General features: G+C 34.8%; 4 protein-coding genes and 2 long non-coding RNA genes across 9 annotated transcripts; 4 read left to right on the forward strand and 2 right to left on the reverse strand.

Annotated features, from left to right (window-relative positions):
- Window positions 1–1,280: 1,280 nt before the first annotated feature.
- On the forward strand, window positions 1,281–6,198 carry LOC140959213 (hexosyltransferase GAUT11-like). 3 transcript variants are annotated; one of them, XM_073417059.1, is made up of 3 exons: window positions 1,281–1,377; window positions 1,543–1,879; window positions 4,477–6,198. In XM_073417059.1, the coding sequence occupies exons 2-3, from the start codon at window positions 1,724–1,726 to the stop codon at window positions 5,923–5,925; spliced, it is 1,605 nt and encodes a 534-aa protein (XP_073273160.1). In that variant the 5' UTR covers window positions 1,281–1,377; window positions 1,543–1,723; the 3' UTR covers window positions 5,926–6,198. The 3 variants fall into 3 exon arrangements, with proteins under 3 accessions (XP_073273160.1, XP_073273159.1, XP_073273161.1); XM_073417058.1 differs by having other exon boundaries at window positions 1,308–1,879; XM_073417060.1 differs by lacking the exons at window positions 1,281–1,377; window positions 1,543–1,879 and adding an exon at window positions 2,420–2,456.
- Window positions 6,199–6,696: 498 nt separating this feature from the next.
- LOC140958516 (protein SLOW WALKER 2) lies at window positions 6,697–16,563 on the reverse strand. The gene is made up of 16 exons (XM_073415982.1): window positions 15,736–16,563; window positions 15,177–15,249; window positions 14,742–14,861; window positions 14,496–14,571; window positions 14,130–14,198; window positions 13,967–14,047; window positions 12,831–12,902; window positions 11,765–11,857; window positions 11,428–11,580; window positions 11,046–11,129; window positions 10,778–10,921; window positions 10,225–10,314; window positions 9,894–9,976; window positions 9,433–9,804; window positions 8,226–8,448; window positions 6,697–7,552 (listed from the first exon to the last, which is right to left on the reverse strand). Exons 1-16 carry the CDS (start codon window positions 16,400–16,402, stop codon window positions 6,926–6,928), a joined length of 3,027 nt encoding a protein of 1,008 aa, XP_073272083.1. The 5' UTR covers window positions 16,403–16,563; the 3' UTR covers window positions 6,697–6,925.
- A 1,197-nt stretch (window positions 16,564–17,760) lies between these two features.
- LOC140958518 (protein FAR1-RELATED SEQUENCE 5-like) lies at window positions 17,761–18,768 on the forward strand. Its single transcript, XM_073415983.1, has 2 exons — window positions 17,761–17,872; window positions 17,981–18,768. The coding sequence occupies exons 1-2, from the start codon at window positions 17,854–17,856 to the stop codon at window positions 18,637–18,639; spliced, it is 678 nt and encodes a 225-aa protein (XP_073272084.1). The 5' UTR covers window positions 17,761–17,853; the 3' UTR covers window positions 18,640–18,768.
- Window positions 18,769–18,848: 80 nt separating this feature from the next.
- On the forward strand, window positions 18,849–20,263 carry LOC140959373 (protein FAR1-RELATED SEQUENCE 5-like). The gene is made up of 2 exons (XM_073417224.1): window positions 18,849–20,021; window positions 20,210–20,263. The coding sequence occupies exons 1-2, from the start codon at window positions 18,849–18,851 to the stop codon at window positions 20,261–20,263; spliced, it is 1,227 nt and encodes a 408-aa protein (XP_073273325.1).
- Window positions 20,264–20,939: 676 nt separating this feature from the next.
- Window positions 20,940–22,341, reverse strand: LOC140958519 (uncharacterized). 2 transcript variants are annotated; one of them, XR_012171793.1, is made up of 3 exons: window positions 22,121–22,341; window positions 21,480–21,566; window positions 20,940–21,387 (listed from the first exon to the last, which is right to left on the reverse strand). It is a non-coding gene; the product is annotated as an uncharacterized lncRNA (long non-coding RNA). The 2 variants fall into 2 exon arrangements; XR_012171794.1 differs by having other exon boundaries at window positions 22,117–22,341.
- Window positions 22,342–24,586: 2,245 nt separating this feature from the next.
- Window positions 24,587–25,701, forward strand: LOC140960043 (uncharacterized). Its single transcript, XR_012172091.1, has 2 exons — window positions 24,587–25,282; window positions 25,375–25,701. It is a non-coding gene; the product is annotated as an uncharacterized lncRNA (long non-coding RNA).
- The last annotated feature ends 569 nt before the right edge of the window (window positions 25,702–26,270 follow it).

A 26,270-nucleotide genomic window follows, 5' to 3' on the forward strand; every position in this document is an offset into this window, starting at 1 on the left:
CCAATTTTTTTGAAAAAAAATTGGTTATTTTGGTTACCAATTTTTTACTGGTTAGGTTTTATCATCTTGATGGCAAAAATCGATCAGTTCGGTTAAAATTTGGTTCGGTCTGTTTTGTTAATTACGGTTCGGTCTGTTAGGTTATAACAAGTCCTGCACACCCTTAATCATAACCGATCATTATTCACTTTACAAAAAACTATAATTGGTGATAATACTCAAATATTTTAAATCAAACAACAGATCAAATGATATGTTTCAATTGATCTACTTTATTGCACCCCAACAAGTTATCATGATCAATATTTAAAACAATAACTATTGAAATTTTGGATTCTGTGTACTAATTTTGATTTTTTTGGCTTTCAATTATATATCGAATGAGTCCTGATGTGATACCGAGATGTACTGTCATGACATTAGAAATTAGACCAAAATAGAAAAATTAGTGTACCAAAACCAAAATCTGAAAACTTAATAAACCAATATCCAAAATTAGACAAATTAATGGGACAAAAATTTCCTAATTTTTGATAAATTCCTTAGAAATATTACTCTTAATACATGTTCAATAGAATCGTAATATTTTTTTGTTTGTATTCTCTGAGAAAATAATTTATCCGACTTGATTGTTTCATTCACACATAATCTCAACATTCCTTTGATAAAAGTAATTATCGAAGAGTTTATTCCATGATTTTCAAAATAAGTGTCTAATAAATGCTTATTGACATTTCAATTTCAAAATTCAATACTTAACATCAACATATCAGTTTCCAAATTAAATACCACAACATCAGTTTCTTTGATATTAAACGATTTTTAATATCTCTTGTTTTATTTATTATTTCAATTATTTAAATAAATTTACAATCATCTAATTAAATATTGTAATTAATTTACCCTTCAACAAATAATTAAAATATTTATTTATTTTTAAAAAAATACCGATGAAAATTGAATCAAGGGAGAGATTTATTATTACGGTCTCGAATCCGAGAAATCGTCTTAAACTTAAGAGTAGGTCTGTTGTGAGACAGTCTCACGAATCTTTTATCTGTGAGACAGGTCAACCCTATCGATATTCACAATAAAAATTAATACTTTTTCATGGATGACCCAGATAAGAGATCCGTCTCACAAAATACGACATGTGTGATCGTCTCACACAAGTTTTTGTCAGAATCTTAAATGTATATAGGAAACATTTCATACACTTCTATATTGGAGGATTGACTTGACATATTTAAATAAAATATAACAATAATTATAGTAATAATAATAATCAAGATTTATAGTAGCAGAGTGGCACAAGGTCAGTCAGGCCAGGTCCAGCGTCTCTTTTTTAAAGATTTGCCCGAAGTTACTTCCCCTCAGGTAAACTGAAAACCCGCAAGAATTCACATTTATCTGCTCCTAGAGTTGGTGTTTAATGTGTCAGCGTGAGCGTTCAAGCAGTCACGATCAGAAGAAACAGCAGGTTATGCAACGGCTGATTTACAGGGGTTCTTTGCTAATAAAATCGTTGCGTTCTAATTTCAGGGGTCATCAGTTGGGAGGTGATTGAGGCTTCTGCATGGGTGTTTCTTGGATTTCTCGAGTTTGAGAAGTAATACGTGGGTTTTCCAGCTTCTCGTTGTTTCCGGCTGGCTTGATCCAATCTGATCGGGACCTTTCTTGTGTTCTTGATTTGCCGCTGAATTGTGGAATACTCAGGCGAACGATGCGGCGTCGGGCAGCCGACTATCGCCGCCCGATCCGTAGGAGGTTATCGTATTGGATCTGCGCACTTCTCGTGGTATTCTCTTTTGTTGGATTTCTTTTGTTCATTGTTCAGCATAACCATAATGACGAGGATCGTGCGGAACAGCCGGTAATGGTAAGATTGGTTTGATACAGTTTTTTTTTTGTTGACATTTCTGTTTCTTTTTTGCTTCTGATTCTGTTATTTGGATGGTGCAAAATCTCCCTTCTCATTGGATGCGAGTTTTGTTATCTATATTCAGACGTTGAAAGGATTTTCTCTGCTTTCAAACTAGGAATCTGATTATCGTTTATTTTCCATTGATGTTGGAAGTTTTGTACCATGGTACTACCGTACTAGAGTTTTCGGTTTGTTGTGCAGCTTCTCATGATCCTCGAGACTGTGCTCTTAAAAATGACCACGCCTTTATAGGGTATGACTAAATTAAGTGTTAGAAGTTAACCTCATAATTTAGAGTTTTGTGTTGCAAGTTCAGTCTGTGTCCATGGATGTCCTTGAGATGGAATAGTTTGGAAATAGAGAGGTTGATGCTACTGCAGGTTTTAAACATGAACACTTTCATTTCATAAAGCATTCTATTCTATGTCTTGCAAGAGTGAGGAATCAAGTTATACGTGCATTGCTGATGCATCACCTTACGTATGATGAGCCTATTTGGATATCTCCATCCTCACTATGGTAGATTGATCTGGTATGAATTTATGAATAAAATAGATTTTGTTGGTTAGCTGGCAGTTTACGTGATATGACAAATCATTTGTTAGATTCTTATGCATTAAGTGTGGTCTTTGGCTCGAAGATTTCATAAATTATGTGGGTTGATAAAGAGAACCTTTTATTATCATGTGTCTTTAGGTTTTTGAACTATAATTATGCACACTTGATAATTTGAGATGGAGCAAAACAATTGTCCACATTTTTGGAGTTTAATGATTCATTTTCTGTGTATATTTGTTCGAAATAGAGTTAATTATTCTTCTGCTTTACTTTTGAGTTTTGCCTGTCTTTTCAACTAACTTCATTTCTGCCGGAAAAGGATTCAGTTCATAGCAAGATGATGATCTTCATAGCAAGATGATGATCTGTTATCTGACTTATCTTTATTCTTTCACATTGAGAATGCATAATCGTATGTTACAGATATGTGACCGTATCCATGATTATACTGGAGAAAATTAGATACTGAAAGACCACAGAGATAACTTTAAACAGAGACAAGAATCTCGCAATGGAATTTAGAAAAATTGAAATTGCTATATGTGTGTGTGTGTGTGTGTGTGTGTGTGTCACTTAAAAACAGGAGGATTTGTAAAATTGTCAGTTTATTCTATCCTCTTTCTTTCATTTGGCCGCATATTTAATGATGTAGATTAGCCTTCCTTTGTGAACTAGTTTAAGATCTTACTTCACATAGTATTTTTTCAAAGACAATGAATAGTGATGCACATATCTTTTGTATTTTTAATGCTTCAAACAATATGTGTGAATATTCAGTTCTGTCAAGGTAAATAGTTCAGAAATTTTGTATACAATGCCTAAAACCATTTTCCGGCTGAACCTAACCTATACAGGCATCTCCATAAGATTACTTTTGGTCATATAAATAAAACAGCTCCGTGATTGTTTCAAAATACTCAATTAAATTATTCAAAACATTTTGATTGTTTTTCGAGATTGTTTCTTTTTTCGTAAACAAAATAAGAAGGCTTTGTTCTTGATTTCCAGTTTTCCCCTGGTCCAGCTTCATTTTATGTACATTGAGTAAATATCACTGTTATATTTGTTTGGAAATGTTTTATGCTGAGATGAAATTAAGTAGCATCATGACCTCTCTCTCCCCACCTCCACGCACGCACTCAACTATCTTATGGTGCAACTGATTGCAACTCATTGAAAATATGAGAGAGACAATGTTTGATCAAAATATTCATTAAAATGAGCCCTATGGTGGAACTAATCCCCCCTTTCCCCGGCCCTACGTCGCAGAATAATCAATTCAAGACTCAAGTAGCATCTTTGTGAGAGATAGGGTGCACTGTGACATTCTTTGCTCTTAGTTATTTAGCCCTAGGTTTGCCGCAGCGACCCAGTTCAATGAAACAAATCTTTGGCTGTTTTGAGTGCTGTTTGAGTTGGCCGAGGGGTCATAGATTAAGTTAAATGTTATTTGGGACCAAATTACGACATAACAAAAAGCTGAAATGAATTAGTTCCCTGACACTGGATTTGATAATTTTTTATTTTGCTTTTGATTCATTTCCTTAACTTAAGGGACAGGTGTAGCTTATAGATTGTTATATTTGATTCATGAAAAATCAATAAAAAGAGAAGTTTCCCTGCATCCTCTCTCTTCAGATACTTTTGACCTTGTATAACTTTTTGGTAATTTCAAATGTCTGAGAATGTTAAACTTCCAATTCATGGTCATTTTTGTTATTGGTTGTGAATCACGCACCTAGCTGGGCATAGGTTACATTTTTTTTATCACAACTTTGCCATTTTAGACAATGAAAGATGTTGTTTACATGTACCTATGTTTGGACGCCTCTGGTATCATTTTTTGGTTTTTAGCATGTTTCCAAAAAATTTAACGGCTTTTGAAAATTTATCTAAATTTATAATTTACTACGAAATAAAGAATAATTCTATCTAGTCGAGAATTGTTCACGGTTTCTATTTATTTGTTTCTTCAACTTATTTCTCTTTTCCAGGAGTTTAATGACAATGTGGTTCACGAGAATCGAAATTCTACGAAAGATATGTCAAGTGCCAGATCTTATGCCAGACAATTAGGAGAGCAGATGACCCTTGCCAAAGCTTATGTTATTATAGCCAATGAACATAATAATCTTCATCTTGCTTGGGAGCTTAGTTCAAAAATAAGAAGTTGCCAATTCTTACTCTCCAAGGCTGCAATGAGAAACGAGCCCATAGCTCTAGAGGAGGCCGAACCGATCATTAAAAGTTTATCATCCCTAATTTTTAAGGCGCAAGATGCCCATTATGATATTGCGACCACAATAATAACCATGAAGTCTCATATTCAAGCTCTGGAAGAACGTGCAAATGCTGCAACTCTTCAGAGTACTGTATTTGCACAAATGGCTGCTGAATCAATACCCAAGAAGCTTCATTGCATTGACATTAAACTCACTGCCGATTGGCTTCAGAACAAGTCCATCCAGGAGCTTGCAGATGAGAGTAGGAACTCTCCTCGATTAACAGACATCAATCTTTACCACTTCTGTATATTTTCAGATAATATTCTGGCTGTTTCAGTTGTCGTTAATTCTACAGTTTCTAACGCCGAACATCCAAAGCAACTTGTATTCCATGTTGTTACAAATGGAGTAAAATATGGAGCAATGCAGGCTTGGTTCCTCGGTAATGATTTCAAAGGTGCTGCAGTTGAAGTCCTAAATGTTGAAAACTTTGCTTGGTTGAATGCATCCTATTCTCCTCTTCTAAGACAACTCCATGATGTTGATTCACAGAAATACTACTTTGGAGGTTTGCAAGATACTAGTCTTGATCCAAAGTTTCGTAATCCCAAGTATCTGTCTATTTTAAATCACCTTCGGTTCTACATTCCCGAGATTTATCCCCAATTGGAAAAGGTAGTTTTTCTCGATGATGACATTGTGGTTCAGAAGGATTTGATTCCTCTCTTTTCCTTGGATTTGCATGGAAATGTAAATGGCGCGGTTGAAACTTGTCTTGAATCTTTCCACCGCTACTACAAGTACCTCAATTTTTCGAACCCACTGATCAGCACAAAATTTGATCCTCAAGCGTGTGGATGGGCATTTGGGATGAATGTTTTTGACTTGATTTCTTGGAGAAAGGCGAATGCGACTGCAAGATATCATCATTGGCAGGAACAAAATACCGACAAGTCACTTTGGAAGCTCGGCACACTTCCTCCTGGACTTTTGGCTTTCTATGGATTGACGGAGCCACTTGATCGGAGATGGCATGTCTTAGGACTGGGTCATGACATGAATATTGACAGCCGCCTAATCGAGACTGCTGCCGTGATTCACTTCAATGGGAACATGAAACCCTGGCTAGAGCTTAGTATAGGCAGGTATAGACCTCTATGGGAACGGTACGTGAATCAGACTCACTCTTATATTCAGGAATGTGCTGCAAGTTTATAAATGGTCTTTCTAAGACGAGGGTAATGTATCATCATCTCTCTTATTCTTTCTAAAGGAATCTGATTGCATAACTGTAGTTTAGAACAGAAATTTTTTGACTTATATGGAGAAGCCTTCTTCGCACATGTTTCAAGTTAAATATATGTTGAAGGATAGAACTCTTGTTAGTGTAGCTTGGAACCAGATATTTCATTTTTGGCGGATGGGATTCTTTTAGCTCCCACGTAAATGCCACGTCGATATGATCGAACTATAGTTTTCTCTTGCAAGATATATTTCTTGTATTGTCCCTTTTTAAGGAGAAGTTTGTTGCATGGATGGTAATGACTGGAGTTAAACAATCCAGATATCATCGGCTGTGGTCACACATCGTGACGTGCTTCAGCTCATGTACAACAACTGAAGTCACGTTGATATGATCCCCATACGTACCTTCAAGAAAACCTGAAAGGTGGAATATGGGAATTGGAATGTAATTGAAAGTAATTAAAGAGTTCAGGATTACGAATTGAATGCATTCTTATCGTACATGTATTTTGGTTGTGTATGATAGAAAATATCATGCCAACGGGAAAGTAATGTATCCTTTTGTTGAGCTTCTATATTACTAAATAGCAAATCTGATATGGTAAAATTTTTGTAAGCATTCATTCATCTGATTGTAACCTGCTCTTCCCTCAGTTTTAAAAAAATTGTAAATATTCCAATATATTTTAGTAGCGTTACTTGTAATCCAATTATCGATTTTAGTTGATAAATTTTATGCCTATATTTATTTCAAACTGATCTTCACGTTTTCAGTAAATTTTCTAGTTATTACATCGTCATATTTGTCTTTAACGTCAACGAGCAGATACAACCTCAATTATTTGGCTTGTCCAAATAGAAACAACATTTGAACTCAAAAAACAATCAAATAATATAATTTCACGACCTAACGCTAAGCCGATCATTTATAGTATTTCTTACAGCTACTACTGAACAAAAAGGTAGAGATGGGTTATGCATACTTCTTCCACTTCTTTGGCTTGCGCTTTTTTGTTCGTGAGGATGACTTCGAAGATTCAGGATCCTCCTCGTCCATCAAATGTGGATAATCTTCAAGGCTCGCGAAAGGAGACGCTCCAGAATTTTCGCGGGTTTTCCGTTTCTTTGTCTTTAGTTCAAAGCTCTCATCAGAAATATTCCCATCATCTGCTTCACCAATGGCAACATCATTACCACTGTCCTCGGAACTAATTTCAGCATTCACAATTTCTTCATAAGCAACATCTGAAGATAAGTTCGTTTCTTCATCACTGGCATCACCAATCAAGTCATCATCATCCTCATTAGCAATTTTGTCCAAATCCTCGTAGTCATAACCACCTTCCGTCTCGAAAGAAGGATTTCCAGAATCCAAGAGATTGTTAATCTCTTCATTGTCACTTTCATCCTCATCTCCATCAACACCAAATATCTCTTCAGCAGCCTCGTCATCTGCTGTCTTCTTCTTCTTCTTTTTTGGTTTCTTTAAGGAGTTCATTTTGTTCATGTAAAACTTGTGGAAAACAACATCCTCAGGGGGTATATCAGCTTCAGCAAGTGATATAATTTCTGCTCCAACCAACTGGTGGTTCATTTCAAGCTGGAGGAGACAGGTAAGTCGTAGATTATTTGTGTGACCCACAAAATATCAACTTGCCATCATGAAACAGTGGCATATCTACAAGATCCACTTGGTATGATTGTAAAGCTTATGGGAAACAAACAATAATAGGGAAAAACCTTAATCCAAATTGTCATATCTAAAATATCCTACAATAAAAAATTCCTCTAAGAATACCATTCTCCAACTTTTAAACAAGAAAAATCCAATTCATCAGAATTTAACTATTTCTTCTCTGAGATGCCCTTTTGTTTATTTGTAATAAGATGATATTAATTATAATTTTATTCATAATTAAAAAATTAAATCTTTAATAAAAACAGTTGATGGCGTATTTTTATAAACATGGCTTTCTAGTACAAAGAAATGGTAGAAAGGCTTTTAGGCAAGTTTCCCATATTAGTACTTACTATCTGCATTATTATATAAATTGATAAAGTAGTTTCAGATGAGTAACTCAAAATAAAAAGCCATGAAAAAGTATTGAACACATCACACACTTTAGACTAATTGTTATATTGATAAATGAAAGATTAGTAGCAGAATTTCAATTTGATCATAAAAAAGAAAACGAGAACATGTTAAAAAAAATAGATAATGACACTAATAACTGTGATTATTGTGAATGAATGTGGGGCACAGAATAACTAACCTTCTTGGCAGGTTCAATCTGCGATGCACCATGCCATGTATTTTGCCTGGCCTTCTTTTCCATGAACTTGTCCAGGAAAGCACCAAGTGAAAGGTCATTGAGCGGATTGCCATTATACACAATATTGACCCCAGAAAGAAGGGTTCTGGCCATTGCAGCAACTGATGGGTGCACGTGAGAGGCGAGTACCGTTAGCTCCCACCAGCCAACCAAATCCGCATTACTGTTGCTCATGGAAGTTCAAAAATATAAGGATACACAAATGAAAGACAACTAATCCAGTTAAAATTGAAATAGAACACAAATAAGTGACACAATAATGACAAATTAATATCTAACAGAACAAAACTATACATATACTTGATCTTGTCCATAGTTGTCAAGGGCTCAAGGCGCATCGAGGCGCACCGAGGCCATGGAGCCTGAGGCGCAAGGCCAGACGCATACCTTACCGAAGCAAGGCCACATTTTCAAATTTTAAAAAATTTATTTACCTTAGAATAAATATATTAAAATACGAAATCACATTGTCACATAAAACAAAAATAATTAGTAAGTTCATAATAATTAGTAAGATGAATAAAATTCTTCAATCATCCAAATCAAGTTCATCTTCTTCCATCGAAACATCAGAGAGCCCACTTGTGTTCTTCTTTGGCTTCGTCATTTTCTGGATCAATATTAATTTCTTCGTCATCTTCATCCAAAAGATGTGAAATCAGTCTTTTTCTAGTTGTTTTGGATGTAGACTAGTTGTTTTGGATGTAGATTCGCTCACCGCGTTCTTCTGTTCAGAGCTCTCTTCTTCTGATGTTGGGTTGCTAGGGTTTGGGTTATTTGTTTTAAACAAGTAATTAAAAAAATTCACCCAGGCGCGCTAACTTCCAAGGCTAGTCCAGACGAGTGCCTGGACTCGCTTTAGTGAATCGCTGCGCCTGGGGTAGGTCCTCGTCTGGTGGCGCCTCTCGCCTTCGCCTTTGACAACCATGATCTTGTCCCCATTTTTTCTTACTTTTGGAGGATACCAGGCATCATTACTCACGAAAGATCCCATGTATGTCATTGAGGGGCTTAAAATGCATGAACTTCCACCAGCGACCATTCACAGAAAACTTGCCACACCACTAATCACTCAGTTTTATGCATTCAGTAAAACCACTCAAGCTAAAAATGCACTAGAACCAAACAGCAAGTACATAAAAATTACCAATAATTAGGTTCCCTATGACGTGGGTTGTACCCACTGGGTAATGCAGGACCATCATTTAAACCATGAACTTTGTGTGCTCCATTGCCAGATGTCAAATTAAAGTTTTCCACTTTTTCTAGACCACCTTTCCCAAGCAAATCATCCGATTCATTCAAACTATCATATTCGGAACTAGAAGCCACAGAATCATCTTCATCGAGTGAAGCATCACTATCACCATTACACTCATTATTTGTTTGCACAACAGAGTCTTTATTGTCTGTCTTATCCAGTTTAGAATTGACACGATTGTCATCATCTTCTCGAACGTCCTCAAAATGCTCAAGATCTTCATCAGCAACAGAAGTTTCATTTTGAAGCACCACCTTCCTGCACAAGGATTTCCGATTTCAACATTGAATAAGATCATTTTATTTTATCAACACCGAAAGACTACTTCCTCTCTGACACAAGCTTACCAAAGAGGAGGGCGTGCTCTAAGGACTTCAGAGAGCATAAAAAGGCATCCACATGCATACTGAGGCGCCAGCTGAAGAGCAACCTACTTGGCAACAGTGGAGTCAATAGAAATAATAATAATAATAACTGAATGTTATTGCGAAATTTGATTTCAAGGTGCTAATAACTTTTGAAGTTATGGAAAGTAGAAATACAGCAATAATGCTAACATAGTGTTATTTTGTGTCTGGGTGTGATGCTCTATATCCCCACAAAACAGCAGTTCAAGAACACTTAAATTATGGATTGACCAAGAATTGAATTGAAACTGAAATTCATTTCTTCACTAACCTGTAACAATCGCTTTGAGAAAGCAGCAACTCGCTTCATATTAACATCATTCTTCATCGACCTCGATAGAAGCCCAATGAACATTTCCTCCTGGAAAATTTTAAACAAAACATCACATAACACATACATAGAACAGTAAAGAGACATGCCTTAGGATGGTTCGTTATCATTTTTCAACAAAATTCTATGTCATCCTCAAGAAAGGAACTGATAATGGCAGAAGTGAGTATATATCAAAGTGTAAATCATCAACCCGAAAGCTAGCTGATAGCAAGTGTTCTAAAGTTGCATGCATGTAATCGTTGTAGTTGCTTTCACTTGGATGGTCATTTAATACTGTTTATCAATTGTGAAGCCCATAACTGAAGAAAGTAGTCGCTTCTCAGAATAACAAAAGAAGCACAAACTTCTGGGAAAAAATCATTCAGAGAGGTTTCCGGAATACAAGAACATTCCATAAGTAAAAATTATTAACTGGTTACTTTCAGTTAAGAGTGAAATAAAACAAAATAAAATATATAGCATAATACTATAAGGCAAAAAATTTAGAGACCTTGGAAGAATTCATCGCAGAGGGAAGCAGGAGTTTTGAGTACAAGGCACGATAATAACGATCACTGACTATCTGGTTTTTGCAAGAGATTTTGTCAAGAAGCATCAGTGCTTGAACTCCAACATTAAAGTTCTTAGAATGAACCTGAAACCCAGAAATCAAATCTGTTGAGAGCCTGAGATTATTATCTTGAATAAGGATCATCGTGAAAAATCAAGTAACAGCTGCAACTTCCAAAAATTATAATTCCTAACATCCTCTGGCATACCAGTTGAAACAATAGTGGTGCCTGGACCTCGATCACATCATCAATTTCATCACTGGAAACAAAAGGAAAAGCTCTATTAACACCCTGCAACAAAAAAAGGGAGCTTGTAAGAACTTATCTGGAATTTCTTGTGTTAGGCTGCAATAAACTTGCATGTGTAAACTACTTTTACTTGGATTCTTTCAGTCAATGTCTGATAATATTTAGAGTTCGACTAGACAATTCTAAAGCCTGCAATGAATTCTTAAAATCCAATATTAAAAAGAAACTTTATTCTGAAGTTAAGTCTCGAGCATCACTAATAGATTACATTAATAGTCGATTCACATGAAACGTTCCACGGTTTACAGATAATTATATTAGATAAACAGCTTTTACAAACCGTTAATAGAGCTGATAATATCCGTGAATCCATCTCAAGATGTGTATCTGATGAGACTTTTGTTTTATTCACTTTCGAGGATATGAAAGTTTTTTTGTCTTCTTTGCCCTGCTTTGCCACAGGTGGAGCTGTACAAGCCTCAGAAATCAAAATCTGTTAACATATGATTAGAATTCTATTAAAATCCATAAGCGAGAGAGTACTTAAAAGTCACCATGATAATGTTACTCAGGCAGAATAGTTGGAACGACATTTGGATGAAATGCAGGTATAGAACCCCTAAACATAAAAAAATGGACTGAAACTTTCATAGAATCGATAAATCTTCTGACAATACCTTAAAGAGAGCAAAATAGATATCTATCAACCGTTTTGCAGCTTTTGGACCATCTCCCCTGTGACCCAACCGGATTTGACTTAAGAAGTTCACCTGTGCAACAATAGATATCAAAATACATACAACGTTAAGACAAAATTGATGAGATCACATTGACCACCTATATATTACAGAAACAGAAAAAAAAGTTGTAACGATGCATACAGGCAACAGAAAAACAATACTTTAGACATCAAAAAATTATTTGAAACAGATTACACAGTATTTCGAGCGAAGTGTAAGACATTTAATTGGAATAAGTTGCAAGAAATCTTAAATTTTAACCGCTGAATAAGAATAGTGCTTGTGGTAGAATTAATTTTAAACTGAAATGAGAAACAAATCATAAAAAGTTAACAAGGATCGTCTGTTAACTAAGAAAATATGGTCTCTGTTTTGTTTGCCTCTTTCTTATTGACATAATTATGGCAGATTTTTCATGACATCTTATTTCCCTTTCAAGGGCCATTTTACTTTTTTATTTTTTAGTTATTATCTCTCAATATTCATGTCTTCTTCCATTGTTTTTGCTGTTTCTTCTTGATTCAAGTGCGCGTAGTAGGCAACATCACTGTTGTTCCTCACGTTACTCTATAATCATCTTCTTTTAGTTATCAGACCATTCGCTTGTTTATCAGTCATACCAGCATAGAAATGAATAAGACTGAACCACGTGGAGCAAGGATGACTTTATTAGAAACTCTCATTAGTGTATGCATGCTGCCAGGTTAAAGAGGACAAGAGGAATGTAATTGCAATAATACCCAAAAAAATAAATTCAACGATGACACGGACCCTCAAAACTTGCCAATTCAAATCTTTACAGGAATGAGATGGAAATTTTGTTTTCTAGGACCATATTACAATTATCAATATATCAGAGACACGAGATTCCACGTGGTTGTGGTCTGTGGATATCATTCCAACAACTTAATGCAACCTCCACCAGACAACATAACACATGAATACTGTTAAATCAATAGCTAACAGGTGAGGCAAAAAATAAAACCAAAAAACTAAAACATACTGCATGATATTTGGCTCGTAATACTAGACGAGGCCGAAAAAGGAAATTATCCACTTCGTCAATCACAACTCCCTGTAAAAATTCACAGGAAATCAATTACCATTAAAGTGAGGAAATTAGAAATACAATGGGATAAGCATATCAGATCAATGCACACTCTCTATTAAATCGTAAGGTAGATAATAATAACTAATAAGAAAATTGTAAAAGACAACAAGCTCGCAAAGGTCAAAGCTCAAGTGATGCCTCACCAATTATCGGTTAAAGAATCAATAATCACACCCCAAAGACTACTTAGAAAACACACAGACTCATTCTTACACTATGCACTTCCAAATAAACTATCTACTATTTATTATTTACTATTAACTCAACATAAACCTAATCCAAAGCCTATTTATGTTTCTGACAATACATATGCTAGAGAAGTTCATTACACCTACTTACAGACAACCACAAACTTTCTTCCAAAGACAACGTGGGCCACTATAATGACCACATCAGTCTCTTTCATAATATACCCCTAGGTTTGCTCTTGTACCATTTTGAAATAATAAAATGTCTCAATATTAAAAATTCACCACCAGCCAAGATAGCAATCGAAAGTCTGATTCAATAATTCAAAATAATTTGCAAGGGAAGTTTATATCATAAAGGCATTTCCAGCATCTATCGACATGAAAATGTTGGATATTCAAACTTGTCATTTGCATCTGAACATACTCTCTCTATCTTTACACTTGACTAGCACAAAACAACATACTTTATGTCATTCCTGGAAGCACAATAGATAGTTAAATTCACCCAAAATGACACAGGTTAAACTAATACCGAAGTCTCAGAAGTAGACTTGTGACAATTCATATAGTTTTACAAGTGAAAAGTTTGCAAAACAACGAAGATAGATTATTAAAACCAAAGAATAAAGTGTAATAGGGTTATAAGAATACCAAATTTGATTTTTCAATCACAGAATATAATTTGTTTGGGAACAATGGCCCCTTTGGAAATGGCTTTATCGAGTATCACTATGCAGCATGACAGGGTACGGACTAGGGAAAGCAATAATCTCACTGCATCTATCACTTAATGCAAGAAACACCATAAAAATTAATGTACTGAGGCTACAAAAGTACCTTCATATTTGGATGGTCAGCTAAAAGATTTGCCAAGTGATAATCTGCATTTGATGCAACTTTGTTTTCAGGATCTCCAAGCTGTATTAATGCCAAGGATAAGATCATAACAAAAAATATTCATTAGGACAGGTGTAATTGGATGAGAGAATAAGAAAGGGACCTTGTTCACCAATGACGATAGTATACGGCGCTCTTCTTCTGATTTACTGCTCAGCAACGAATACATGGTCTAAAAACAATGGATCAAACATGAGAACAAAGGAAATATTCAATAAATTGTCTTCATTTAGTATAAGCACATACATATTAGTCCCAATCACATCAAAAATTCATTAAAACAAAACAGTTACATGTAGCAAGTTAAACCACGATGATCTCTATATTTTGTACAGTAAAAGAAAAGGAAACAGCATGATTAATTTATTTTAGTGCTTATATATCTTACAAATCCTAGCAAATACATGTGAGCAATCAAGGATGCGTAGACCACAAGGATTACAACAAAAATTGTAGATCAATTGCCAACCTTCAGAGCCATGTTCTTTAGCTTGTCTAGAACATCACGCGAAGCTTCCTCAAGGGCAGAAACAAAACGTCCATACCTGCAAATTAAAAAGCAAGTTTTAGAATCCAATAGAATCTATTCAACAGAAAAACTTTGACCAATTTATATTGCCCCGGATTTTCATGATCTTATTTTACTATTTTACAACTCACTAGTAAAATGACTCATCACAAGTATCTGTCTTGGAATTAAATGAGATAATATTACCTTTCCTTTAATCTTTCCTCCCAATACCAGAAAAGTAAAAGAGAGTAGTCATCTTTTGTATCAGAGAGGCAATTTAGGGGCCGCTGAAATAGTATCTTCAGCTTGCGATCTGGTAGTAAACTGGTAAAGTAATGGAGCCACAATCAAATAAACCATTGAAGCTACCATGTAATCAAATAAATGGTAAAGACGATAAAGATGTGATTGTATTCGTAAAACATAAATGACCTGAATTGGGCACTGCATGTAATTTCTTATTGCACAACAAACAAATACAAGGAGCTTCACAATTCTAGAATAAATGCTACTTCTCATGCCCATACTGTTTCATTCAATGTCATTACAAAAGACAATTTGTAAACTGGAAAAAAATCATAAATGGAAATTTTTTCTATTGAAAAAACTAAAGGGAGAAAAGAACAAATGCATCCTCACGTAATAAATAGTTCTTTCAACACTTCAAAGGCTGTTAATGCATGTCGTTTCCCAATTTTTGATGTCACCATTCCTGCATAAATACATATATTTTTAAGATCAGGCAATGAACATTAGCCGAGTCATTAGTGTTCTGATTCATCAGTAAATCGGCAATAATAGTGTTTCATGAAAAGCTAAACATCTGTAGCTGGATACGGTGTTAGAGATACCCCAAGTTGAATAATTTCTTATACATATCAACTTGCATCTGAAACTAATAACCTGCTAAACTACCTTGAGGGACAGACCTGCATTATCACATGTTCTTCTGCGAATCGTCTCAAACATAAATTATACCCACAAAAACTGAATACAGATAGAAATGAAAAGTTAACTATCCAAACTAACTACCTCCAAGAATTCAAAAAACAACCCTCTCCCCACAAACACAAGGTTATATAGATATTCTCCAGTTCTGAATCCAACTTACTGTTCACCAATGCATGACAAAACATCCAAAAACGAAAACTCGTTTCTCATATCAAAATTCTAACAGCCAATATAAAGAAAACATTACCCAAAATCATATCGATTGATCTCAAATTCGCTACAGGATTATCCCCAACCATGACCGACAAGGCAGACACCTTATCTGCAGCAGTCCCCGACCTTTGAGTAGCCACAAGCATCTTGATATCTCCGCTTTTCCCCCTGGAGGAATCGTAATCTCGGGTATATTGCACCAACAGCCGTTCCCCCAACTCTTTCTTCTTCTCCACCAAAGTGTTCCATTCCTCCACACTATTGAACTCAGCTCTCTTATTATCGCCAATCACCTTTTCCTCCAGCTCAGCAACATCATTATACCACACGCCCAAAGCATTAGCTTTCACCAACGGAAGCTTTGGGAGGTTCTTAAATCTGCTATCGTCCTCCCTAAACAAATTACTACTGTTTAAACCACTGTTTCGAGCTGGAGATTGCTCGGATTTGCGTCCAGGATATGATTTACTGTCTTTGTTTCTAATTTTGCTACTCTTCTCCTTCAGGGGCCTGTTTTGGTAGGAAACATTGGGCGCTTGAGTACGGGGTTTAAGTGGGCCCTTTTTGCGAAAATCAGCGTCGTTGAAGCCAGAGGAAGGGGCGCCGCTAGAAGGGAAGCCGAGGGATGAGGCAAATGATGCGACATCAGACTGAAGGTCCACAGCTTCATCAAGGTTTTTCGATTTCTTAACAGACACCATTTACGGCTCTGAACTTGAAAAGTAGCCCTGTCGGGCGGCGGCGGAGGCGGAGGCGGAGGCGGCGGTGGCGGAGGAGGAAGAGAAAAATAACGATGAGGGAATTTAGGGCTGGGGTTTTGCAACTTCAGATGGGCGACGTTTAGAATAACAAATTGGGCTGAAGAAATTATAGCTCTATTCTTTACTTTAGCCCATTGGAGTTAGAATGAATTTTTTATCAATTAATCATATATTTGGCATATTTTATATATATATATATATAATTTGTATGAAATCTCGAAATTTGCTATTGTAAGTTTGAAATTTTAATATTCAGATGATGTTTGATAGAATTTATAAAATCTCTCAAACAGTTGGAAAGTTTGATGCTGGCGTTAGGGCTGTGCCCTAACCCAGTCGAACGCTAACACGTGGCACATTTATTTTTAAAAAAATTGAAAATATGCTTTAAAAATAGCCTCTTTTTTACCATGGTTAATTGCTCAACCTTTTCTTATTTTAAAAAAAAATAGAATAGCTCAAATTATTTCAAATTTCCGTGAAAAAATTACCCCCATTATTTTCCCTCTTCTTTCACGTTCTGGCATCTTCATCGGTAAATTTCATTCCATATCTCCACCACAACGGCAGCGGCACTGCTACGCACTAGCATACATTGCATCCACCGGAAAGACTCCTGAATCAATGTGTGTTATTTTCACGTTCGGGATTAATTTTTATTTAAACCAAAACATGGGATTTTTACCTTTGCTTCGGTTTCAAGCCATCAAGTGAAACGTGGGTTTTGTGATATATTTGGGATTTTCTGTTTGCTTTTGAAGGGATTTTAAGGTACATTATAATAATTCCAAGTTTCAACCACTTTAGGCTTTGGGTTACTGGATTTACAATTGGAGTTACTGTTATTATTTTATAATTTTCTTGTTTTCTGGGATCGTAAATTATCTTGATTTATCCCTTATTTCACATTGTTTAGGGGGCAAAAATGTGGTGTACGTATTTATAATCTAGGTTGATTGTCAAGTATGGAGATGCTCATTGTCAAAAATATCTTGTTATAAGGCAGTGGACGCATATAGATATTAAGATTTTGGCTTTTGTGACTGTTGAATATTTTGAGGAACAATTTTTATATTGGGTTGTTGACTGAAATTGGGGAACAATTTTTTTACGATACTGTTTGGTAAATTTCATTTGGTTTCAGAATTTGAGATGTTAACTATAAGTTTATATTGTAATTTGGATGAAATGATTGATAAACTAACCCATATTTCTTATTTGGCACACGATGCTCTTTGGTACTACTTCTGATTTTTTTTGTTATTGTCTCATAGAATTCATTGGAGTATTGTTGTTCCTGAGTTCATCACAAGATTAGATCCTGGTCCATCTGTGGTTGCTACACATCTACATACATCCCATTGACTGAACCGAGACCTGAAACACGACGAATGGATCTGAATTGCGATGGTAGATATATTGACTCTTGTAATATTTTTCCATAGTTATAAATTTCTTGTTAGAATATAACCAAATACTATCCAAACTGATTTTTTGTTCTTATACACTTTGTGGTAGATAATATTGAAGAGGTTGGATTTTCAAATTTGGAATCTGTGGTTCATAGAGATGTTGAGGTACTATCTACAAATTCTATCGTAGATCAATTGGAGAGTAGACTATTTGTTGGTGAAGTTGTGAAAAGTGTTGAAGATGCTTATATACTATATTGTAATTATGGTCATGCAAAAGGTTTTAGTGTTAAAAAGGGTGATCAACGCTACTTTCCTGGTACTAACGAACTTCAAGCTAAAGAGTTTGAATGTTCTTGTGAGGGTAGTAAAGATGAAAAACGTTCTAATGCACAAATACATGTTTACTTGAAGCCGACAAGTAGAAGTAAATGTAAAGCAAAGCTCAGAATAACTAGGCAACGTGGTGGAGAATGGACAGTCGGTAGATTTGTCATGGAACATAATCATGAAATGCTTGCGGCCGATCAAAGACATTTGTTGAGATCATCACGCAATATTTCATATGCTCAAAAATCTATTTTGGAGTCCATGGTAAATTCTGGGATAACAGTGTCTAATGTTGTCTCTTATATGGTAAATGAAGCACAAGGACCACAGAATTTGAGCATTATTCGAAAAGTTGCATATGATTATCTTGGTCGCATAAAAAACAAACGAAAGTTGAGAACGGAGATGCTTCTGTATTACTTCATCATTTTATAAACAAGTCGAATAAAGAGTCAAAATTTTATTGGAATGTGCAATTAGATGATGACAATAGAGTCATGAACTTCTTCCTTAGGGATTCCAGATGTGAAGCTGATTATGAGTTTTTTGGTGATATATTATCAGTTGACACGACTTATCGAACCAATTGATACAATTTGATATGTGCTCCTTTTGTTTGAATTAATCAGCATAGACAAAATGTAATGTTTGGCTTGGCATTTATGTCAGATGAAACTGAGAGTTCATTTGAATGGTTGTTCAAATCTTTTCTTGATTCTATGAATGGGAAACAACCTGAAACAATTTTTACAGATCAATGCCAAGCAATTATGAATGCAATTGAAACAATTTTTCCACATTCACACCATCGGTTATGTCAATGGCACATCAATCAAAATGCTCCATCACACTTAGGTAGTTTGAATGGTGATTCGAGTTTTAAAAGATTGTGGAATAAATGCATGACTCATTGTGAATCTGAAGAAGAATTTGAATCCACATGGAGTATTATGATTGATGAATACAATCTCAGTGGCCACAAATGGTTAAATGGTATGTACACGTTGAGATACAAATGGGCTACTGCGTTTAGCAATCACAAGTTTAGTGCAGGGCTATTGGCAATTTCTAGCAGCGAGGTGACAAATTCTGTGTTGAAGAGATCAAGTAACAGTGAAATTTCGTTGTATGATTTTGTGGTTAATTACGAAAAAATCCAACAAAGTTGGCGAGAGAAAGAGAAGGCCGAAGATACGCGTTGTCATCACAAGAAAGCCCCGACAATGTTGAAAAACAATCCAATGTTGAATTCTGCACCTGATGTTTATACACTCACTGTGTACAAGCTATTTGAGTTAGAGTTTATTAATTCTTTGAATATGCGATTTATTGAGATGCCTTTGGATTTTAGTGCGGTTTCCCCCGATTTTAAAGTAAAATCTCATGATGAGAACTCAAAGGTTCGACACGTGCTATTTAATAAGGAGACTACTGAAGTAAAATGCAGTTGTCAGAAATTCGAGTCAATGGGAATATTGTGCAAACACATTTTGATGGTCTTTAATTTTATGAATGTGAATTATATTCCCAAACCCTTCTTGAGGAAGCGCTGGATGAAAAATGCAAAAAATAGAGTTTTGGTGGATGATTTTTGTAAGCAAGAAAGTGGAAGTGACCAGGAATCTGAGATGGTTTTTGTAAACCAACATATGAGATGGATATATACTCTTACCATGCGATGTAAATCTAATGGAGATGCAAGAAATAAATTGACAGAAATTGTTGAAGGTGCAAGAGAACAAATAGATGAGTTCTTCGAAAAACTTAAGTTGGATGACAACGGGATTCAAGAAGAAAACATGGTAGATGAAATGGTTGTACGTAATCCTCCTCAAGTCAAGTCAAGAAGAATTACAAATAAAAACATACAACGTCATTGGGATGATAAAAGTAAGAAAAGAAAAGGAAAAGGAAAAGTTGACAGTTCAAGTAAGTCGTGATTTCTTTTGTTAATTGTTAATAGTTATTTCAATCTTTAATAACTTTTTCTCATTGTGTGACGTAGATACAAGATGCGGCAAAAGAAAAGGACAAAGCTTACAGGCTTCCCAATGCATGAATAGCCAAGAAGTAGATCATGCCCGACAACTACAAAATCCTAATGTCCCACGAACATTGACATTTCAATTTGAAGTCAATCAACTATATAATTGGGTTAATGCAAATTTATCACTTTTGTTCTGGTTTGGTAAGGCTCTGTAAAGATTCTGGAGATAACATGCTTTTGAGGGGCTTTTGTAATGAAATTCTGGAGATAACTTGCTGTTGTGGGACTTCTGTTTTTGTTAGGCTCTTTTTTGTTCTGGGGCTTCTGTTTCAGTGAGGCTTTGTAGAGATATCTGTAAATTATGTAATGGCCAGACACTACTTAGACAAATGATATTGTATTTTGGGAAATCAAGCTTTGCTTCTCAAGTATATTTTAGTCTATATTTTTCTGCTTCCAATCTGGATTGTGTGTATTGGGAAATCAGGCATTTGTTCTGCATTTGTAAAAGTTGACCCTTATAAATTACATCCCATGTGCCTCAAAGACTTGTGTCCCATAATTAAAGGTAGCATTGTTCACATCAATCCCCATCCATGCTATATGCACGTGGCTCAGAAAAATACACATTTTTTGTTTCAACACTATAAATGCATAGCAGACTAGAAAAACTACTAAATACTACCAGAAATACTATAAATGCATAGCAAACCAGGAATATTACTAAATACTTTATGAGAACAAAGTCATTAATCCACTTATCTTACATGACAAAACAATACAATTAAAAAAGATTCATTGTAATAATACAAAAACTACTTCTAATCTTCTTTATCACGAAGAGATTTCAATTGTCGTTCTATCTCTTCAAATATTTGTGCAGCCTTTAAGCATTGCTCCCGTTGATCACGTGCTAAATCTACCTGTACATCTATTAGTTTAGCTAGTTTCTCATATTGGTCGGCAGATGTGGTGCAACTTGAAGCTGAAGTAGAACTTGAAGCGGAAGCTGAAGGGGACCTTGAACTCGAACAAGATTGTTTTTCCTTGTACGCCGTAAATGCTGCTACTGCTTTTTCATTAGTTTTATAAGACTTGTGTACAGCTCCACTAAATTTGTTAACTTGCATATGCGTTTCTTTCCAAGACGTATATACGTCGGGATTGCGTCCAACAAACACAACATATGTTTTGCCCTATAGTTACACAAAATTTCCAAAAAAATTAATTAGTTTACTAAATGCAATAAATAATACAAAAAATAGCAACTTCAAATTAAACAACTCACCATTTTAGCACTATCAAGTCAGCAGATGCTGAAGAGGTCCAATAGTCCAAGTCTTTATTGAATTAGAACAGCCAATGGAAGCCAAACCTATTTCAGCAGTACCACACAAATAAAACTCTTGTTCAATTCCTATTATTGCTCCACAACCCAACCTATTAGTGTTGATCCCTCTGTCACACACAATGCCTCTGTATTGCACAAATTGTTGCTATCTAACACAAATTTCACAACTCCATTCGTAAAAACAAGGGTTAAGTTTTCACAACAAGATGAATTTAGGGATGCAGTACCATGTTTTTTATATTTATATTTCTAAAATAGATCAAATATTTAAGTGAGAATCGATTTAAACTGTACGTATATCATATGTTGTTATCATTAATTACTATATGATATTTTTTTAACATTCACTTTCTTGATTTTAGATCTACTTAAATATTATTTTTTTCGTGGTTAATCTGAGGTTAAGAAAATTTAAAATAAGAACTCGAAATTAATTATTGAATTTTTCTTCAACCCTCGTGAAGTTGTTTAAATTTGTATAATATGAATCTAAGCTTACCCAATCTACCCAATCAAATAAAGAACTGATTCCATCAATAAAGACTTGGAAATAAAATGATTCAAAATTATGCACAAACCAACAAATGCACGGTGGCGGCTTTTCGGAGGTGGCGGATTTTCGGCGGTGGCGGAGTGGTGATAGCGGAGATCATGTACCGGTGGAAAAGACGTGGTGAGATGTAGGTTTTCGGTGGTGACGACCATCGTGGTGGCTCGTGATGGTAGCGGCGTGGTGGGGGGAGTTTATGAAAACGTGAAGATTATCAGAGAATTGGGAAAATGCCCTCTCCACCCTAAAGTTTAATTGGAATATCATTGGAATATCAAACTACAGTAGAAAAAGGTTGAGCAATTAACTATGGTAAAAAAAGAGGCTATTTTTTAAAGCAGATTTTCAAATTTTTTTTAAAATAAAAGTTCCACGTGTCAGCGTTCGACTGGGTTAGGGCACAGCCCTAACGCCAGCATCGAACGAACCCAGTTTTAGAGCTTATAATTTCTGAAATTTTGTTTGATAATTTTAAAAAAAACAACTTATAAACGGTTTTAAAAAATTGGATATCCACCTTATTTTTTAAGATCTTATTTGAATATCACAATATAACAACTAAAAGAAAGCCAATCCGGCAAATTGAATTACTCAATGCGTTAAGTAATCTCCTTGCATGACCGCCTCAGGAACATTCTAATCAATGGTCTCGGAAATTTTCTATCCGCTCATTCACTAAAATATGTCTATGGTTAATCAATTGACGAACTGCGGAAATAGTTACAATATCTCAAACATATTCATGTATAACATAATACATAAATTGATTAATAGCAAATTATTTTTTTATGTTAAATATATATTCTGTTATAATTATTAATTAATAATAATTACGCTTCTATTAATAGTATTTTAATAATATTATTATATATCAGAGACTTGGAATAAAATTGAGCTAGTAAAAGGAAGTATTTAATTTTTGGAATAATGATTAATATAAGATTTACATATGGAACTTTACAAAACATAAAAGTATTAACAAAAATATACCAAATAAATTAAACAGCAAAGGATTTTACCGAGATTCGCTTCAAAAACATAAATTCATAAAAATCATCCACAAATATCTTTAACGTCATTTCTCGGCTAAACAGGCTAAAGGGCTATAACATGAATTTATAATTTCATGGTTAAACTTGAACCTTGTGTTTACATCTCGTGGTTTATCTCTTACTTTATGTTTTAACCAAAAAACCTTATATTAATTCTTATAATTCCAAAACTTAAATAAATATTTTGTTATCTCATATTGATTTCAAGTTACAAATAAATATAAATCATATCATATTAAGATCGTGATTTAGCACAAATAATTTCTAATCTATATCTATGTATTATTTAATTTTAAATTAAAGACACAAATTAAAAATTAAACTTACAAATTGATATATTTGCAAAATCTTGAGCTTTTATTCAACACTTCAAATATATTACAGGGAAAGAGAGAGGGAGCAAACTCAACCATGTCTCTCTAATAAAAATACAAGCTATTTATAGATGGAAGAGTCGGACATAAAACCCCGAATTCCAAACCTAAAAAATAACAGTGTTGCTTTTATAAAAACAATTAGTACAATGATAATAATAATGAGGACCCATTTTTTAAATATTATTTTTCTTAATAGAGTCCTTTAATGAATTCTTTAATTCTTCAAAGGCATTATTGATGGAAATATCTTCAGGCATATCATCCTCTGGATCTTGAGCATCTTGATCATAATGTGCTTTCATTAAATTGATTAATTGAGTATCAGTATAGTTTGAAGCCATTGGTTTATCGAATTTTGAATCTGTGCTGCCAATGTTCTTGAAAAATCCTTTTTCATTTCTTGAATATATAAATCAATGATTTTCTATTTGGGGGTAAATATCATAATATTTCTGAGTAATGATTTTAAAATGCCTTAAAGATTCTTGTCCTTTTTCTTATAATTCTTGTCTTTTTTTATAATAATCATGTTTATAGGTTTGAATTTTTTCCGCCGTTCGATGAAGAGTCTCATATCCATAAATTTTTTCTGTGTCATGATCTTCTTGGAGCATTTTGTCCCAAAATTTTGTGAGATTGACACGCCATAAGCAAGGAGTTCTAATATCATTGAATCTTGATTCAGTTTTCCATTTCCAAATCTATGGAATACCAAATTCTGTGAAAAATAAACATAGGGTTTACCCATTGATCCAATTTTGAGGGAATTGAATGGTGACACTTGGAGCAAATGATATCCATTACTTGCATAAACAAATACAAGAATGACCACCTGAATCTCAAAACACAACTAACATTGCTGATGATGCAATTAGCCTTGTGTTTGGCAAGGAAGCTCGGAGTAGAGTGCGTGTGATGGGTTTTGGAGTTACACCATCAAAAGTTGGAGCTTATGTACAGCAAAATGGCACTGTTAAACAACTTCAAGATATGGTGCATAACCTTGAACAAGAGAAATGCAAGAAATGATGAAACATCTACTCGTTTTAAATTGAGAATTTTTTTTTAAAAAGCTCACTATTACAAAATAACATTTATAATAATCATATTAATTTACCAATAAAAATGACGCATTTTTTGAAATAACCAACATCCTCCAAAAATTTACGTAAACATAAACTAGTAAAAAATCGTATTACCACCAACGTAAAAAAATGTTTAACTCCTCTAAAAAATTCATAACTAAATGTGCGGAAAAATCGTGCGGTCCTCGGGTCATGTCACCGCACCAGAGCTGCCTACTCAGAGTTCAGCACCTCCAGTCTCCTCGACATCGAACTCACCTGCATCACACACGCCTAGTGAGTCTAAAGACTCAACACACCTGTACCAGTAATAACAAGTACATATACAGGCACACAGAAGTGAAAAATATCATACTCAACATATCTTTCATGAACTTAAAAGCATGACGTAAACGTGTCCTGAAAAATCATAACGTGTCAAATAGTGTCATCTCATATCAGCATATACGTGTCAAAACAGTTCATCGTATCAACATAAACTTAAACATTTTCTTTTAATTGAATTCAGTTCATTAGTTGTGACTTTCGTATCAGCTCTATCGTATCAGCTCTATCGATGGATCCATCTATAAAAACCGTGGTACTCGGCGGCAGGGGACATCAGCGACAACATTACCCGCCCACTGAGCCCGGGCCTCAGCTCATCATATCTCATGTCATCGTATATATATACATCGTCAGTCACAACCAATTCTCATCCTTCAAAAATATCATCATTTTCATCACTAAATAAAACATGCATATGCGTAACTTTCTCTTTAAACCAAGCATGCAACGTATTTATCATAATTGTGTAAAAATCGTAAAAAAATGATGCATAAACATTTAAAATATCATATATTTGTGCTCAGGGCGCTGCCAAGTCCAAAATCTCACCCCGGGTGCAAATTGACCATTTTGCCCCTGCAAACCCGAAAATTATCGTTTCACCCCTAGACGTAAAATTTCACGTTTTTGACATTTTCTTATTTCCGTTGACTCTAACATGTCTCAAATAATTATTTAAGCCTACATGAATTTTTTCATATTTTTATTTGGCTTAAATCGATGACTTTTAAATTAATCTTTAAATATAACCTATTAATGCGTTTTAATCCCGAATTAAACCAAACCTTAGCATAAAATTCTCAAATTAAAAACTTAGACTTATAATAATTATTTGAGCTTAAATATAATTTTTCATAATTTTATTAAGCTTAAATCTAGACGTTTCAATTAATTCTTTAATTAACGTTTTTTGCGACAATTAAATCTTGGATAAATCCAAAACTCATTATTTTGATCCGAAACTTACAAAACTCCTTAAAACATCCCAAAACATATTTATAATCATCCCTAGATGTAAACTCGAGCCAAATTCAAAACTTGACCGATTCGTTTTAAAACTTGGACCGAGGTCCCGATTTTAACCCGAATCGACTCGAAACTTAACCGAATTTTTCCCAACTTTTTGTCATATCTTAAAAACACTATAATGGTCCTAAAATCTTAATCTCAGACCTTTAAATCCACGGCTGATTGTCCAGCAATTGAATGATGCTCTCGGTCCTACCCACTTAAGTCACCCTTGTGCACTAACCTCCAAGGTCACGTCCTAGCTCACCACCGACGGTTCAAGCCTCGACTCCACCTTACCTAGACAACCCTAGGACCTTGCTGGACCC

The sequence above is a fragment of the Primulina huaijiensis genome, chromosome 15, assembly GCF_012295235.1.
Source record: "Primulina huaijiensis isolate GDHJ02 chromosome 15, ASM1229523v2, whole genome shotgun sequence".
NCBI classification, from domain to species: Eukaryota; Viridiplantae; Streptophyta; class Magnoliopsida; order Lamiales; family Gesneriaceae; genus Primulina; species Primulina huaijiensis.

Coding starts and splice junctions, on each gene's coding strand:
- LOC140959213 (XM_073417059.1), top strand. CDS start 1,724: ATGCGGCGTCGGGCAGCCGACTATCGCCGCCCGATCCGTAGGAGGTTA. Junction 1,880..4,476: donor GTGCGGAACAGCCGGTAATG/GTAAGATTGGTT, acceptor TCTCTTTTCCAG/GAGTTTAATGACAATGTGGT.
- LOC140958516 (XM_073415982.1), bottom strand. CDS start 16,402: ATGGTGTCTGTTAAGAAATCGAAAAACCTTGATGAAGCTGTGGACCTT. Junction 12,903..13,966: donor CTGACCATCCAAATATGAAG/GTACTTTTGTAG, acceptor GAATTTTTACAG/GGAGTTGTGATTGACGAAGT. Junction 10,922..11,045: donor CACCACTATTGTTTCAACTG/GTATGCCAGAGG, acceptor TCTGGGTTTCAG/GTTCATTCTAAGAACTTTAA.
- LOC140959373 (XM_073417224.1), top strand. CDS start 18,849: ATGTTTGGCTTGGCATTTATGTCAGATGAAACTGAGAGTTCATTTGAA. Junction 20,022..20,209: donor ACATGGTAGATGAAATGGTT/GTACGTAATCCT, acceptor TGTGTGACGTAG/ATACAAGATGCGGCAAAAGA.